The sequence below is a fragment of the Lithobates pipiens genome, unplaced genomic scaffold (genome assembly GCF_037356315.1).
Source record: "Lithobates pipiens isolate NorthernLeopardFrog02 unplaced genomic scaffold, aLitPip1_a1.2 Scaffold_3, whole genome shotgun sequence".
NCBI classification, from domain to species: Eukaryota; Metazoa; Chordata; class Amphibia; order Anura; family Ranidae; genus Lithobates; species Lithobates pipiens.
Window position 1 is genome coordinate 188,623,149 of NW_027507790.1, and position 15,328 is coordinate 188,638,476.

The following is a 15,328-nucleotide window of genomic DNA, read 5'->3' on the forward strand; positions in this document are numbered from 1 at the left end:
GCATGAGGGGTGCAAGGGGGACCTCTGGGAGAGACCACTGCATGAGGGGTGCAAGGGGGACCTCTGAGAGAGACCACTGCATGAGGGGTGCAAGGGGGACCTCTGAGAGAGACTACAGCATGAGGGGTGCAAGGGGGACTTCTGGGAGAGACCACTGCATGAGGGGTGCAAGGGGGACCTCTGAGAGAGACTACAGCATGAGGGGTGCAAGGGGGACTTCTGGGAGAGACCACTGCATGAGGGGTGCAAGGGGGACCTCTGGGAGAGACCACTGCATGAGGGGTGCAAGGGGGACCTCTGGGAGAGACCACTGCATGAGGGGTGCAAGGGGGACCTCTGAGAGAGACTACAGCATGAGGGGTGCAAGGGGGACTTCTGGGAGAGACCACTGCATGAGGGGTGCAAGGGGGACCTCTGGGAGAGACCACTGCATGAGGGGTGCAAGGGGGACCTCTGGGAGAGACCACTGCATGAGGGGTGCAAGGGGGACCTCTGGGAGAGACCACTGCATGAGGAGTGCAAGGGGGGCCTCTGGGAGAGACCGCAGAATAAGGGGGGCCCTGGGAGCAACCACTGCATGAGGGGTACAAGGAGGACCTCTGGGAGAGACCACTGCATAAGGGTTGCAAGGGGGACCTCTGGGAGAGACCACTGCATGAGGAGTGCAAGGGGGAACTCTGGGAAAGACTACTGCGGAGAGGGAGGTCAGTGCAAGGGGGACCCCTGGGAGCAACTACTGTGGAGGGGGGTGCAAGGGGGGCCCTGGGAGCGACCACTGCATGAGGGCTACAAGGGGGGCTTCTGGGAGAGACCACTGTGGAGAGAGAGAGGTTGGTGCAAAGGGGACTCATTGGTGCAACCACTGCAGAGAGGGGGTGCATGAGGGACCTGCTCTGGGAGAAGCCACTGCAAGAAGTGGGGTGTGGGGGGGGGGTGAGTGTAAAGGGAACTGCTGGGGAAAAAACACTGCAGAGAGGGGGTGCATGGGGGACCTCTTGGAGAGACCACTGTGGAGGAAGGGGTGCAAGGGGGGACCTCTGTGTTAAGCCACTGCAGGGGGGGGTGAGTGTAAGGGGGGCTTCTGAGAAAAAAAACTGCAGAGAGGGGAGTGAGTGCAACTGCTTGGAGAGACCACTGGGGGAGGGAGGTGTGAGGGACCGCTGAGAAAGACCACTGTGGGTGGGGCATGAACCAATGGGAGAGACCACTACAGGAGCAGGGTGGGTGGGGGCTTTTGGGAAAGACCACTGCAGGAGGGGAGTGTGAGGGGGACTGCTGGGAAAGACTCCTACAGGGAAGAATGCAAAACGGGTGGGCTCTGGGAGAAACCATACGTTGGCCCTTGGTGCCCAAGCTATGGCCCTTTGGAACATATTGTGTGGCCCTTGGGCCCCATGTACTTTAGACTGGGTTCTAACAGTGAAATGTTTTTTGGTTCTTTTCTTTCACATTATCTTACCTTTTCTGTGTTGTCCACTTCTTTTCTCTCCTTCCCTTGTTTTCCTCGGATCATTTATAATAGATGGAATTTGTTTGGAAACCACGGTAGGGCTAAAATATACAGATGCATCTCATCCTGTGATTGGAAAATAGGAAGATGATGTTGCGCTGCCACGCTTACACCTCTACACAATCCTTGCATTGATATTAGTATCCCATCGTGTTGCTCATCCTCTGTCTTTATCCTTTGTTTATGAACAATATCTTGGTTTTTATTAAGGCTGAGCTCAGGTGTGTTTGCATGCTCCACGTGCAGAGCCCGCCAGGCTAATCACAGGCAGTGAGACATTGCCCGATCTCTGCAGTCGCGCATCAAGACAATGTCTCACTGTCTGTGATTAGCGCAGCGCCGTGCCGACTTCCTGGCGGGCTCTGCATGTGGACCATGCGAACACGCCTGAGCTCATCCTTAGTCTTTATATGCTCACTGTGGTGATATGGCTATCTGTCTCTATTTCCTGATGCTGGAGGCCAGATAGATAACCAAGTGATCACCAATACAATCCTAACTACTCGTGTCCTACAAAGTCCCCTGAAGAAGCCTTCACTTGGGGAAACGTGTCGAGAAAAGACATTTTAGTATAATATATGTAGAATGATGGATTTGTAAAGGAGCTGTAATAGCAGTGATCTCTTTTCTTTTTAAAATAATTTATTGAGAATGATAGAATACAAGTTAATAATACAAGTTTTAACATTGTATAGGGCTATCAATCTTGAATAAAGGAACTTATCAGTTATTAATTTGGAATAACAATAGTACAGTTGTGTTATGTTTTGTGGTTTATTATTTAAAGTGGTTCTGCACCTAAAAAAAAATATTAAAAGCCAGCAGCTACTAATATTGCAGCTGCTGACTTTTAATAAAATCACACTTACCTGTCCCAGGGTCCAGCGATGTCGGCGGCAGATGACGAGCGATCGCTCGTCTCTCTGCTGCCCCCGCCGCCATCCTCTGTCGGGAAATCCGGAAGTGAAGCGTTGCGGCTTCACTGCCCGGTTCCCTACTGCGCATGCGCGAGTCGTGCTGCGCGTCTCTTCTGGTCCCCGCTGTGTCCTGGGAACTGTGTGTTTCCCAGAACAAGACGGGGGGGGGGGGGGGGCATCTGCGGGGGTCTGCGGCGGTCTGTCCCGGAAGTGGGTGCAGATACCTGGATTATCCAGGTAACTGCACCCCCTCCCCCCTGAAAGGTGCCGATTGTGGCACCGGAGGGGGGGAGGGATCGGATTAGAACTTCCACTTTAGGGTGGAGAACCGCTTTAAGAGAGCCACCGATGGATCAAGTTGTAAAGTAGTTTCAAACGTTGTAGAGAGAATATTAAATATTTTTGACCAAAAGGTCTGGGCTATGGGACAAGTCCACCAAATGTGTAGATGTGTACCTTGGTCACTACAGCCTCGAAAACATTGAGGGGGGTATTGGGGAAGGAATTTTGATATTCGTGTTGGCACTAGGTACCACCTGGTAAGAACTTTGTAATTTATTTTAAGGGCTGCTATGTTTGGTGTGGCGGATTTTGTATTTTGCCATATTTGTTTCCAATCTAATGTGTCTGGAGGAAGATTTAAATCAGCCTCCCATTTAGAAGTTTAAGACGGGGGAGAGGAGGTTGTACGAAAGCAGTTGGGCATATAGGTCTGAGATAAGTCCTCGTCTGTGTGGATCCGATATACAAGCTCATTCAAAGGTGCATTTTGGGACAAAAAGTTTTTAATTTGTAATTATCTAAATGTTTCATTATTAGGTATATTGTGAGATTTGTTTAGTGTTAGGAATGTTATGATTTTATCAGATTCGTAGAGGTGATGTATTCGTGTAAGACCCATATTTATCCAGGCCATGAGGAAGGTAAAGTCCAAGCTGGGTAGAAGGAGGGATTGTGTAAAAAAGGAGAGAAGTGGGTTAAGTGGAGATTGGAGACCAAACTGGGATTTGAGTCTATCCCAAATGGAGAGGCTATGTTTTGTGACTGGATCACAGTCCACCGCTTCTATTGCTACCCAAAGAGGAATTTCTTTTGTGGCATGGTACTTAGCCATTTGTGCTAATTGTGAAGCATGATAATATTTAGAGAAGTTAGGAACACTTAGGCCTCCAAGGATTTGGGCTGATTTGCGCTGCAGTATACGGAAAAAATGAGCAGGAACATGTATAGGGAGAACTCGGAAAAGGTATAACATTTTAGGTAGTATTGACATTTTAACCACAGTGATTATACCCATCCATGCTAATGGTAAAGAAGACCATTTTTTAATTAAGGCAGTTAGTTGAGTTAGCATGGGTGGATAAGTTCATAGTATAAGTCAGCTGGATTAGCAGTTAATGAGATCCCTAAGGCCCCTTTCACACATGCTGATGGTATGTCCGTATTTCATCCATCCGTTTGCGGATGAAATACGGACATCCATTCATCCCTATGGGATAGCGGGTGTCTGCGGATGAGCATCCGCAGACACCCGATTTCCTCCGCCTCCGCAACAGTCCGATTCTGCAGACGGAGGAAAATCCTATTTTTCTATCCATCTGCAGAGCGGATCGGACGAACACGGACACACGGTCCGTGCTCATCCGATCCCCATAGAGGAGAGCGGAGAGCTGACAGGGTGGTCCCTGCACAGTGTGCGGAGACCGCCCTGTCCGCAGCCAGCTCAGCGGGGACAACGGAGCGATCCCCGCTGAGCGAGCGGATCTTCACGGGGCGGATCATTACTGATCCGCCCCGTGTGAAAGAGGCCTAAGTGTGATATATGTTTTGTCGACCATTTAAATGGAAGGGAGTCTTGTAATTGTTTTTGTATTTCAGGTGATAATGAAATATTTAGGGCTTGTGATTTATGTTGGGTAATTTTGAGACCAGATAATTTACCTAATTTAGTAAGTATTTCAATGAGGTTTGGGGCTGATAGTAGGGGTGAGGTTAGAAATACTAAGACATCATTGACAAACATACATAATTTGTGCTGGTGACCACCTAGTTCAAGGCCTTTTATATTTATATTGGATCTAATGAGTTGGGCTAAGGAGAATAGAAGAGGGGATAATGGGCAACCCTGCCTGTTTCCTCTTTCAATGTTGAAGGGGTCGGAGCGGTAACCCGAGTAGGATACATAAGCTTTTGGATTTTGATAAAGAGAGGAAATCCATTTCAGGAAGCATTCTCCAGATCCCCTGCTATGAAGAATGGCAATAAGATAAGACCATATCAAAGTGACATTTGTATGTCGACTGAGAGGAAGCAAGCAGGGATTTTGCGAGTTCTGGCTATATGGGCTAGTAGGGTAGCACGACGAATGTTATCACCTGTTTGTCTAGAGGCAATGAAACCAGTTTGATCGTTATGAATCAGTGTTCCAATAATTGGATTAAGTCTGTTAGATAGGATTTTAGCTAATATTTTAATGTCTCAGTTCAGTTTTGAGATTGGCCTATAGTTAGACCATGAAGTGCCATCAGTTTGTGGTTTAGGAATCATGGATATTGACGCTAGTAAGGATTCTATGCGAAAGGAATATCCTTCGAAGAGAGAATTAAATGCGTTTGTCATAAGTGGGGATAGTAGTGTAGTAAAGTGTTTATAAAAGGTGGCTGAGAATCCATCAGGGCCTGGGCGTTTGTGTAGTTTTAAGGATTTAATTGCAGATGTGACTTCCAAATGTGTGATCTGTTTATCTACATTTTCTTGTTGAGTAGCAGAAAGGGAGGGAAGTTGGATAGAGGATAGTAGAGTGTCTAAGCTTTTTGGGTCGAATGTATGTGTATTTTAGTATAAATCTTTGAGTTTTCTGCGGAATTCATTTAGTATTTTCTGTGGATTACTAGAATATGCGTTTTTGGTTAATTGTAGTCGAATCGGTTTTGGAATGTGGTCAGCTCTGCGTAGTGTTAATGCTAAGCATGTGGTTGGTTTGTTTGCTTTCATATATAGTGTATGTTTTGTTTTGTGAAGAGTCTGTACCGCCGAGTCTGTCAAAAAGAGGCCCAGTTCTAACTTTGCTTTATCATAGGCTAGTTTAGTAGATTGAGAAGGCAAATTTTGGAACTCTTCAGAGGCTTTATAAAAAGTTTCCTGTAAATTGTTATGTTTTAATTTGTGCCGGTAAGATGCTTGGCTGATACAGACTCCTCTAATGGATGGTTTGAGAGCTTCCCATAATGTCAGTGGGTTTGTATCTGTTGGTAATTTATTCACAATGTAAACTTGAATGGCTTTTTAAATTTTTAGACGAAATGTTGGGTCAACTAATAAATTGTCTTTCATACTCCAGGATCGGTAATTAGGCCTTGGGATCAAGGATGAGAAGGTTGTTATGACCACATTGTGGTCTGACCGTACACATGGGATGATTAAGGAATTTTATATTTGTGGTGAAGTGCCAAAGTGGACAAATTGGTGTTCTATACGAAAAATGTTTTGTGGGGATGGGAATAAAATGTATATTGTCTTCTTTTAGGATTTCTTTCACGCCAAGAGTCAATAAGAGAGTGTTGATCAAGGAGCTGTCAGAAATTAAGGCGTTGAGGTTGTAGGGGATTTGTCTAGAATTGGGTATATTACTTGATTTGAGTCTCCAAACATCATGAGGGTACCCTTTTTTATGTGATTCCACTACTGAGAACAGATGAGAGGAATGAAAGAGGATTTCTATTGGGGCGTAGTATGAAACTATGGTTATTTCATTGTCTAACAGAAGACCAGTAATTTTATTATATAATGTCCTTCAGGATCCTTTATTTCCTTATGTAGCATGAAGGTGGTAGTGTTATGAAATGCAATTAGCACTCCTCTTTGTTTCGTAGAGGCCGAGGCCATATAGACTTGAGGGTATTGGCGATTTATAAATTTTGGGGCAGATTGTGTTGAGAAGTGTGTTTCCTGCAGACATATTACATGTGCAGAAAGTGACAAGAAAGAGTGAAAGTCTTTTGTTATTTTTTTGTGGTGAGTTGAGACCCTGGACATTAAGTACGTTTTATAAAACATGAATGGAATAATAAAAACTTCTTAATAAGGGCCGGTTCACACTGCAGGCGAGGCGAGGCGACTCCGACTTGCCTCGCCGCGACCTGCCGCGGCCTCAGCGGCGACTTGCAAATGACTTCTGTATAGAAGTCAATGCAAGTCGCCCCGAGGTCGCCCAAAAGTAGTACAGGAACCTTTTTTCTGAGTCGGAGCGACTCGAGTCGCTCCTCTCAGAACGGTTCCATTGTACAGAACGGGGGCGACTTGCGAGAGCGAGGCGAGGCGAGTCGTGTCGCCTCGCATCGGCCGCTGTGTGAACCGGCTCTAATTGTCCAATAGGGTAGTACTCTGGAGCAAAATAAATAAATAAAAAGACTGGGGAAAGATTTTTTGATCTTATTCTTTGAGATTAGCTAGGATTTGTCACCATTAATTTAGTGACAATACGTAAGAAGTTTCATATATGCAATATCATCATTTCAGTCCATTTGTTCTTCAGGATTTGGTGGAGGTGATGCAAAACGACTCTGCATGTTGGTACTGGAGAGGGCTTGTTCAATAGGATTTTCTTGTTGAGTATTGGGTGGGTTTGATGATGCTCTGCGTTTTGGATCCTTCTGTTGTGTTTTCTGGAATTGTCAATCGAAGTTCATGGATTGCAGTTAGAAGGTCGTCAATTTCCTTGCAGATGTATATGGTACCTTTTTATGAGTGAATCGAAGAGCAAATGGAAAGCACCAACAATATGGGATGTGGTGGTATTGGAGTATCTGTAGATGTGGTTTCATCTCTTTTTTTCTTGAGGAGAGTCTGTTTTGAAAGGTCCTAGAATATTTGATAACAATGACCTTGAAAAGTCAATGCATCCTTATTACGTACTCCATCCATTAGTTGCTCCTTTGTTCTGAATGTAATTTTATTACAATATCCCTGGGGAGGCCATCTTCCTTTTTGGGGGCCAGAGTTCTATGGATTCTGTCCATCTCCAAGCGTTTAATGGGAATCGAAGGAGCGATTCCCCCCGTTGAGTACACAGACACATCCATGTGAAGGAGCCCATAATCAGTTGAACTTAAGTATAAACATTGTAACAATTTGTCAATGGAATAGACTTTGTGTGTAAGTGAAAAAAGTTTAACTGCTTAAACACTAGAAAATTACTTAGAACCCCCAAACATTATATATATATATATATATATATATATATATATATATATATATATATATTTAGTAGACACCCTAGAGAATAAAATGGTGATTGTTGCAATATTTTATGTCACACTGTATTTGCGCAGCGGTCTTTCAAATTCAATTTTTTTAAAAAAAATTACTTTAATGAATTAAAAAAACTAACCAGTAAAATTAGGCTCTTTTTTTTGTATAATGTGAAAGATTTGACGTTGCGAGAATTGTGATCTTTTTATTCTAAGCAAAAAACATGATTCTCATTTTGCCCAGAATTGTGCAGCTCTAATTTAGGCCATTATGCACCCAGGGATGAATACCCAGAACATAGATTTTCAAAACACACCCGACTGCATTTGGTGTGAATAAACCCTAAGGTCTTGTTCATGAATGGTGTACATAAGCGTACCCCTGCGGAGGACCATATTTACCCACATGGGGGTGCACAGGTGTTGCATGGATCCCCATGCAGTTATTCCCATTGCTATCAATTGGAACACAGTGGCTGCATAGACGCAGCCGCTGCGTCTAATGTGACGTCCGGGAAGGTGTGGGTAAACTTGGCTCTCTAGGGGGTAAATTAAAGGGATATTAAAGTCCTTGCTTTTTTTTTTTTTTTTTGTTTAGAAATAACAAACATGTTATACTTACTTGCTCTGTGTAGGGGTTTTGCACAGAGCAGTCTGGATCCATCTTTTCTCAGGCTGCCCGCCTGTGCTCTTGGCCTCTCCCTCCTGCCAAGTGCCCCCACAGCAAGCCGCTTGCTATGGAGCCATTTGAGTCAAGCTGCTGCTCCATTGTCCATTCAGACATGGAGCGAAAGTTTAGCCCTGCCCCCTCTCGCTTCCCATTGGCTCACTGACTTTGACAGTAGCAGGAGCCAATGGCACCCGCTGCTGTGTCTTAGCCAATTAGGAGGGAGAGTCCCAAACAGCCAAAGCTCTCCTACAACATTGCTGGATAGAGATGGGGGTTAGATAAGTATTAGGGGGGCTGAGGGGGGAGTTGCACACAGGAGGTTACTTCATCTTACTACATAAAGATAAAAAAAAAACCTGTCTTTAGAACCACTTTAAATGCAATGTGTTTAGGACTTTTTATACACTTTATTTTTTATTTTTTTTAAATACGATGCTAACAGTATAATTACAACTAATAATGTTTCAGGTTTTGCTGAAAACAACAGCTGGAGATATCGATATCGAGTTGTGGTCAAAGGAAGCGCCAAGAGCTTGTCGAAACTTTGCCCAACTTTGTCTGGAAGGTAACAGACGTTCTCCATTATTTTATGTGTCCATATTACAGTGTAATTTTAAAAGTGATAATAAAGATGTTTTTTTTTCTTTTTTAAATCACAAATGTCATACTTGCCTGCTCTTTTGCAATGGTTTTGCATGGAGCTGCCCCAATCCTCTTCTTCTCGGGTCCCCCGCCAGCGCCCCTGGCTTGTTCCCCCAATAGCAAGCTGCTTACTATGGTGGCACTGGTGCGCGGTCGCTCCCGTTCCCTGTTTTATGCGTCCATTAGACCTATAGAGCTGCGTTTGACTCCATTCCCTGCTCTCTCCTCATTGACTCACTGGTTGTGACTGACTGCAGTGGGAGCCAATGGCTTTGGCTGATGAGTCTCAGCCAATGAGAGACCCAGGGCAGCCGTGGCTCCTGTGCACATCGCTGGATAGAAAGGGGGCTCAGGTAAGTATTAGATGGCTATGGGGGGAGCAGCACACAGAAGGTTTTTTGACCAAAATCATGAGGAGAGAGCGGGGGTGGGGCCAAGCCGCAGCTCTATAGGAATTCAACCTTCAGCCTTTATAAACACTTTAACATGGTGAGAAACTTGAGCTATTTGGTGTAGCGTTTTCTTTTTACTGTAGAGTAGAAAAGCCGCTTTCTTTATACACAGTGTTTTAGAACTATGATAAATCTATTCTGACACAGTGTTTGATGAGTGCAGCAGGATTCTCTTAGTTTCTTCTAAATTGCCTGTTAAATGAGAAGTGTGGATAGCAAAAAACAAACATACATTCTCACCTATATGGCTACAGCTATCCCTCCGCCAGCTCTAAGACCGGAAACTGAGCGATCACATGACGCTGACCAATCGGTGATTGTCTTCACTGAGCAGAGTCAATCAACGCTCTCTGCTCTGCCCCTCCTGCACTCACCGGGGCATCGGGCTGTGGGTTGTAGTGGCTGGCTCAGGCTCTCAACGGCAGAGTGATAGACTGAGCCAATTGCTGGTTGGGTATCTGTGTGGATCCCGACATTGTCGGGATCCTTGCAGAGCCTTGACCAGCTCTGTGATGTCAGCCAACTGGGATTTAGGATTTAACCTCTTGTCAGGTGAATCTGGGTTACAGGAGTGTAGAAATAATTGCCCTTCTGTGACGCAGAAGAGAAGTATGGGCAATAAAGCTTTGGCCATTCTTCTCTTAAAAGTACTTTTCACACCATTTCAGTAAGGAAGAAGTCTCTGCGCTTATACTCTTTATTAGATCAATATTAAAGTATATCTAAAGCCAAACCTTTAAAGTGGTTGTAAACGCTCTCATATACCCAGTGAAGAGAACAGCCTTTGCTGATACACAGAGATGAAATAAATCCTCTTACATAAGTTGTACTTGTTTGTTTATTTTTTCTACATCCCTTCAAAGTGCCTCAAATCCTTCTACATCTATCAGTAGCACAGAGAAGGGGGGCTGGGAGCTGCAGTTAGAGCTCTTGTATAGTGTGTGAGAACTGATTGGAGGTAAGGAACACCCCCCCCCCCCCCTCACACACGGCATAGGAACGAAGGAATAAAGCAGAGCTGTGTTGTGAACAGACAATCTGTGTGCTGAGCTCTCCTCCCCGTCGCCGTTTTATCTCTGGTGTCATAAAAACTTCTCAGAAGTGACTCATGCTGATAACAGAGGAAGGAAGCACCTGAGAGAAATGACACTCTAAGGCTAACCTGAGTTTAGGGGATATTCACACTGCATGCAGCCGGTGACATGCACTCTGAAGGTCAGGCATACAGGCCTGGACCTTCAGAGCCCATGCCCTAAATGGGGGCTCATGCTTGCTGCATGTGGTGGATTGACGTCGTCGTGTCTCAGGCCACTTATGTAGCTGGAGGCCGCAAACCCGGAAGGAAGACCAAGGGGAAGATGTCGGCCCTCCCAGCGGTGACAGCGTGATGCTGGAGGGCTTTGTTTTGAGGTAAGTATCTCATGTGTTAGTATGCGATGCATACCCATTGCCTTGCAGGGGATTTTTTTTGTTTTTTCCTCAACTGCGGTTTACTACCACTTAATCTGGTGTGTCCCTTGTGCTGCTGCCCTCTTCTTTCTTTGAAATCTTCATCCTCCAATAACCCCCCCCCCCCCCCCCCCCACACCTGCCACTGAAATCTTCTGGAGCAGCCACTGCTCTAGTCCTGCACCACCATGTTCCTCTATGACATCATCAGGAAGCTGCCGGCTCTTCTGGGTAGAGGTGCAGGATCCTGAAGATTCACAGCTTGGCCGGCTCTCCTCCTCCATTAATTTCTTTTTAGAAATTTAGAGTTTAGTGCTCCTGGTGCCTCCTGGGATATACACATCACATATCCCAAGAAGCACTGGGGGCCCTGACATCATTCAGCGAGGCAATCAGGGAGGATGGGGGGTGAGCTGAAAGCTATTTAATGAAAAAAATAAACAAGAAAAAGGATAATTGTGTATGCGGGGGGGGGGGGGAGCAAGGTTATTTTAAAGGGTGAGGAGCCACTTTAAGTAGTGGGTGAATGATATAGAAAATGAAAGGACTCTTGGATAGTAACCCCTCTCCAAAAATATTAGGTTATTGATGAACTATTAGGTCCAAAGCTGAGAAGTGAAAATGGCTCTGTTTAGTAGGATAAGATCTCCTTTCATGTATCTGCATCATCGCTGACCTTCATTTTTCACATGAAAGGTGTATTGACAATGAAGGGTATGTTCTATTCTTTGTTCTTTCAGGTTATTATGATAATACAGTCTTCCACAGACTTGTACCTGACTTCATTGTTCAGGGGGGAGATCCAACAGGCACTGGCACAGGGGGAGAATCCGTATATGGCAAACCATTCAGGGTAAGACTGATCACAATAAAGAGATGTTTGTTTTTGGCCATTTCTAACCTTTTCTTATGTTTACACATTTATTATTATTATACAGGATTTGTATAGTGCCAACAGTTTACACAGCCATTTACAACAGAATAATTACAATACAATTTAAAGGCAAATATTTAAATTGAATTTACAAAAGGACAGGAATACAAACCAAATGTATAAATCCATATGAAGACGTAGCCACATAAACTTATATGTAAGTGAGGCCCCAAGGGCAAAAGCACAGTGAGTTGGGGTATATATAGATATTACATAGTCAAGCAGTATGTAGAATACAAGATAACACAATGTACGGTGCTCAAACCCATTGCCCCGCAGCATTAGTGTTTAGTTTTTGTGCTGCCCTAGGCCTGACTAAACTCATACCCCCCTAATTTAAATATGACCCACCCCTTCCTGTCAATGCCACACCCCTAGCTGTTTAAGACCCGCTTTAAAATTTTTGAATGGGGACACTAGTTCTGAGGGCTGATTTGCATAGATTCCTTCTCATTTCCTGTTTGGCTATGGGGCAGGAAGTGAAAGGAATTGCTGCAATGGGACAGGGGAGGTAAAAAATAAACTGACAGGCGCTATAACCCTCCCTTATTCTATCCAAAATGGAAAAAAAAAAAAGTGTTGCCTATAGTTCTACTTTAAGCACAAATTACTGATACATTTATGGAGAGGATTAAGAAGATATAGCCATGCCAATAGTGCAGGAGAAAACACACAGCACAGTGAGGAAGGTTTTTGGTCCAGGATGACAGTCAAAATTAGAAGCACAGTTGCGGAATGCCAGCTGCCCACATACCGGAAGCAGTGCAGCCGCTTTATGGGGGCACTAGACTAATTTTGAAGCCACCACGTGAAAAGAGGAATCTTCTGTAGCTAAACCGCTATTCAAAGTGACAAATCCTTCCACAGTCTGTATAGAATACTCTTACCGAATCTGGTGGACCACTGAATTCCCAAATGGTCAAATAGGGTCAATTTTGTATACAGGATGAGCGGATCCAATCAGCAGGCTCCAGTGGATCACTCTATAGCACTACCGATGCTCATAAAATAAATATTCATATGATGGTCCAAGGATATCACTCCGATTAGCATGTCAAATGTTGGAAATCCGAGAAAAATGCCCCCAACAAAAAATTAAAAAAGGAGAAAAACATAAACAAAATCTAAGTGTAGCTGTAAAGATCGTTTATTAAATATGAAATGTTCCCAACAAAAGTTCTATTAAAAGGTTCACAGATCAGCACTAGAGGGGAAAGAGTAAAAGGATTAAGGTAGAGAAGAGGAAGAATCCTGGAAGACAAGACTCTTAAACACCTAAAAAGTATCTGCACGATGGAGTGAGAGCCCCACAAGGGAATTCTATGACCATGGCGTGTGTCCTCACCTTCAAACATCTCTGGGGTAGACGTGGGGGCCTCAAAAGCGCTAATGGCATCTGAGAAGGAAAAATTAATCCAGATAATTTAGAGTGTCTTGTATTTGTCTAAAAGAGTCCATGGCTAACATTTCTTCCATAATGTAATTTATGGTGCTATCCATAGGGTAATAGGTGGGGTAGTGGACTTCCAATATTAAGTGATAAAGTCTAGAACACAGGGGCCCCATCAGCTGGTTCAATAGAAACCAGGCGACATTCGGCCTGTGTGTACTGCAGCCGGTCAGACTGTCTTCTGTTGAAGGGGTATGACCAAAAAGGAGTCTGCGAATCGGCTCCTGATCAGCGCTCTCAGCCAACGGTTCAGAGCTCTGACCAAAGTGTTTTGGGGAGGGGTCGTTCCCCTGTCAGAACACAATAGAACTGCATTGGAGATCTCTGTACTAACTCCTCATAGTTAGTACAGCAGCTCCTCTTGAGCTTCCAGGTTTTTTTTTTTTTTTTTTTTTCGTTCAGCCCTGCTGGGTTGAAAGGAAAAGAAAATAGTAGTATGTACGAGTCTAAAAGTGTTTGTAAAGCCTTAAGGTTTTTCACCTTAAAGCATTAAGGTAAAAAAAAGCCTCCTTTGCTGCAGCTGCCCCCCAAACTCACTCCTTTTCTTACCCGAGTCCTATCCAGCGACGTGTACAAGTGCAGCCGCTGTCACTCTCCTCTTTGAACAGATTGATAGCAGCAGGAGCCATTGGCTCCTGATGCTGTCAATTCAAAGTTGTGACACTGGAGAGGGGCGGGGCCGAGTCCCTCTGTCAGTGTTAATGGACGCAGCAGCGGAACTCGGGAGCGAGCCCGCACGAGTGCCCCCCATGGATAACGGCTTTCTGTGTGGGCACCCAGTGAAAAGGAGGGGCACTCCATGAAAAGAGGATTGGGGCTGCTCTGTGCAAAACTATTGCACAGAGCAGGTAAGTATATTTTAGCGCCGTCAATTTGCGCAGTGCTTTACATTTACATTGTACATTCACATCCATCCCTGCCTTCAAGGAGCTTACAACCTAAGATCTCTAACACACGCTAGGGCCAATTTAGACAGGATCCGATTAACCTACTAGCATGTCTTTAGAGTGTGGGAGGAAACCCACGCAGGCACAGGGAGAACATGCAAACACCAGGCAGATGTCCTGGTCAGGATTTCAAGCAGTGACCCTTTTTTCTGCTAGGTGAAAGTCCTAACCACTACACCATTGTGCTGCCCAAGTATAGGCATGTTATTTTTATTTATATAAAAAAAAATATTGAGTTGGCCCACCCTTTGCAGCTATAACAGCTTCAACTCTTGTGGAAAGGCTATTCACAAGTTTTAGGAGTGTGTCTATGGGAATGTTTGACCATTGTTCCAGAAGGCGCATTTGTGAGGTCAGGCACTGATGTGGAAGAGAAGAGCTGGCTTGCAGTCTGCACTGTAATTCATCCCAAAGGTATTCTATCGGGTTGAGGTCAGGAATCTGTGCAGGCCAGTCAAGTTCCTTCACCCCTAACTCGCTCACCCATGTGTTTATGGACCTTGCTTTGTGCACTGGTCCAAATCATTTGTTGGAGGGGGGATTATTATGTGAGGTTGTTTTTCAGGGGTTGGGCTTGGCCCCTTAGTTCCAGTGAAGAGAACTCTTAAGACGTCAGTATAAGACATTTTGGACAATTTCATACTCTCAACTTTGTGAGAACAGTTTGGGGCTGGTCCCTTCCTATTGCAACATGACTGCTCACCAGTGCACTAAGCAAAGTCCATAAAGACATGGATGAGTGATTTTGGGGTGAAGGAACTTGACTGGCCTCCTGACCTCAAACTGATAGAACACCCTTGGGATGAATCAGAGCAGAGATTGTGAGCAAGGCCTTCTCATCCAACGTCCGTGCCTGACAAATGCGCTTCTGGAAGAATGGTAGAATAGACACACTCCTAAACCTTGTGGACAGCCTTCACAGAAGAGTTGAAGCTTTTATAGCTGCAAAGGGTGGGCCAACTCAATATTGAACCCTACAGACTAAGATTGGGATGACATCAAAGTTCATGTGCATGTAAAAGCAGGCTCCCCAATATTTTTGACATAATAATGTATTTCGGGAGAGGGTAGCAGATTTGTCATAGATCCTGTTGTAAATTGCAAAAAC

The 15,328-nt window shown here is 44.7% G+C and overlaps 1 protein-coding gene across 1 annotated transcript in view; it reads left to right on the forward strand.

The window, feature by feature from the left end:
* Window positions 1-15,328, forward strand: part of CWC27 (CWC27 spliceosome associated cyclophilin) — a 340,285-nt gene that overhangs the window by 628 nt on the left and 324,329 nt on the right. Inside the window, exons 2-3 of the mRNA XM_077462632.1 lie at window positions 8,815-8,911; window positions 11,630-11,742. Of these exons, the coding sequence (XP_077318758.1) occupies window positions 8,815-8,911; window positions 11,630-11,742 (210 nt within the window). The remainder of the gene's footprint in view (window positions 1-8,814; window positions 8,912-11,629; window positions 11,743-15,328) is intronic.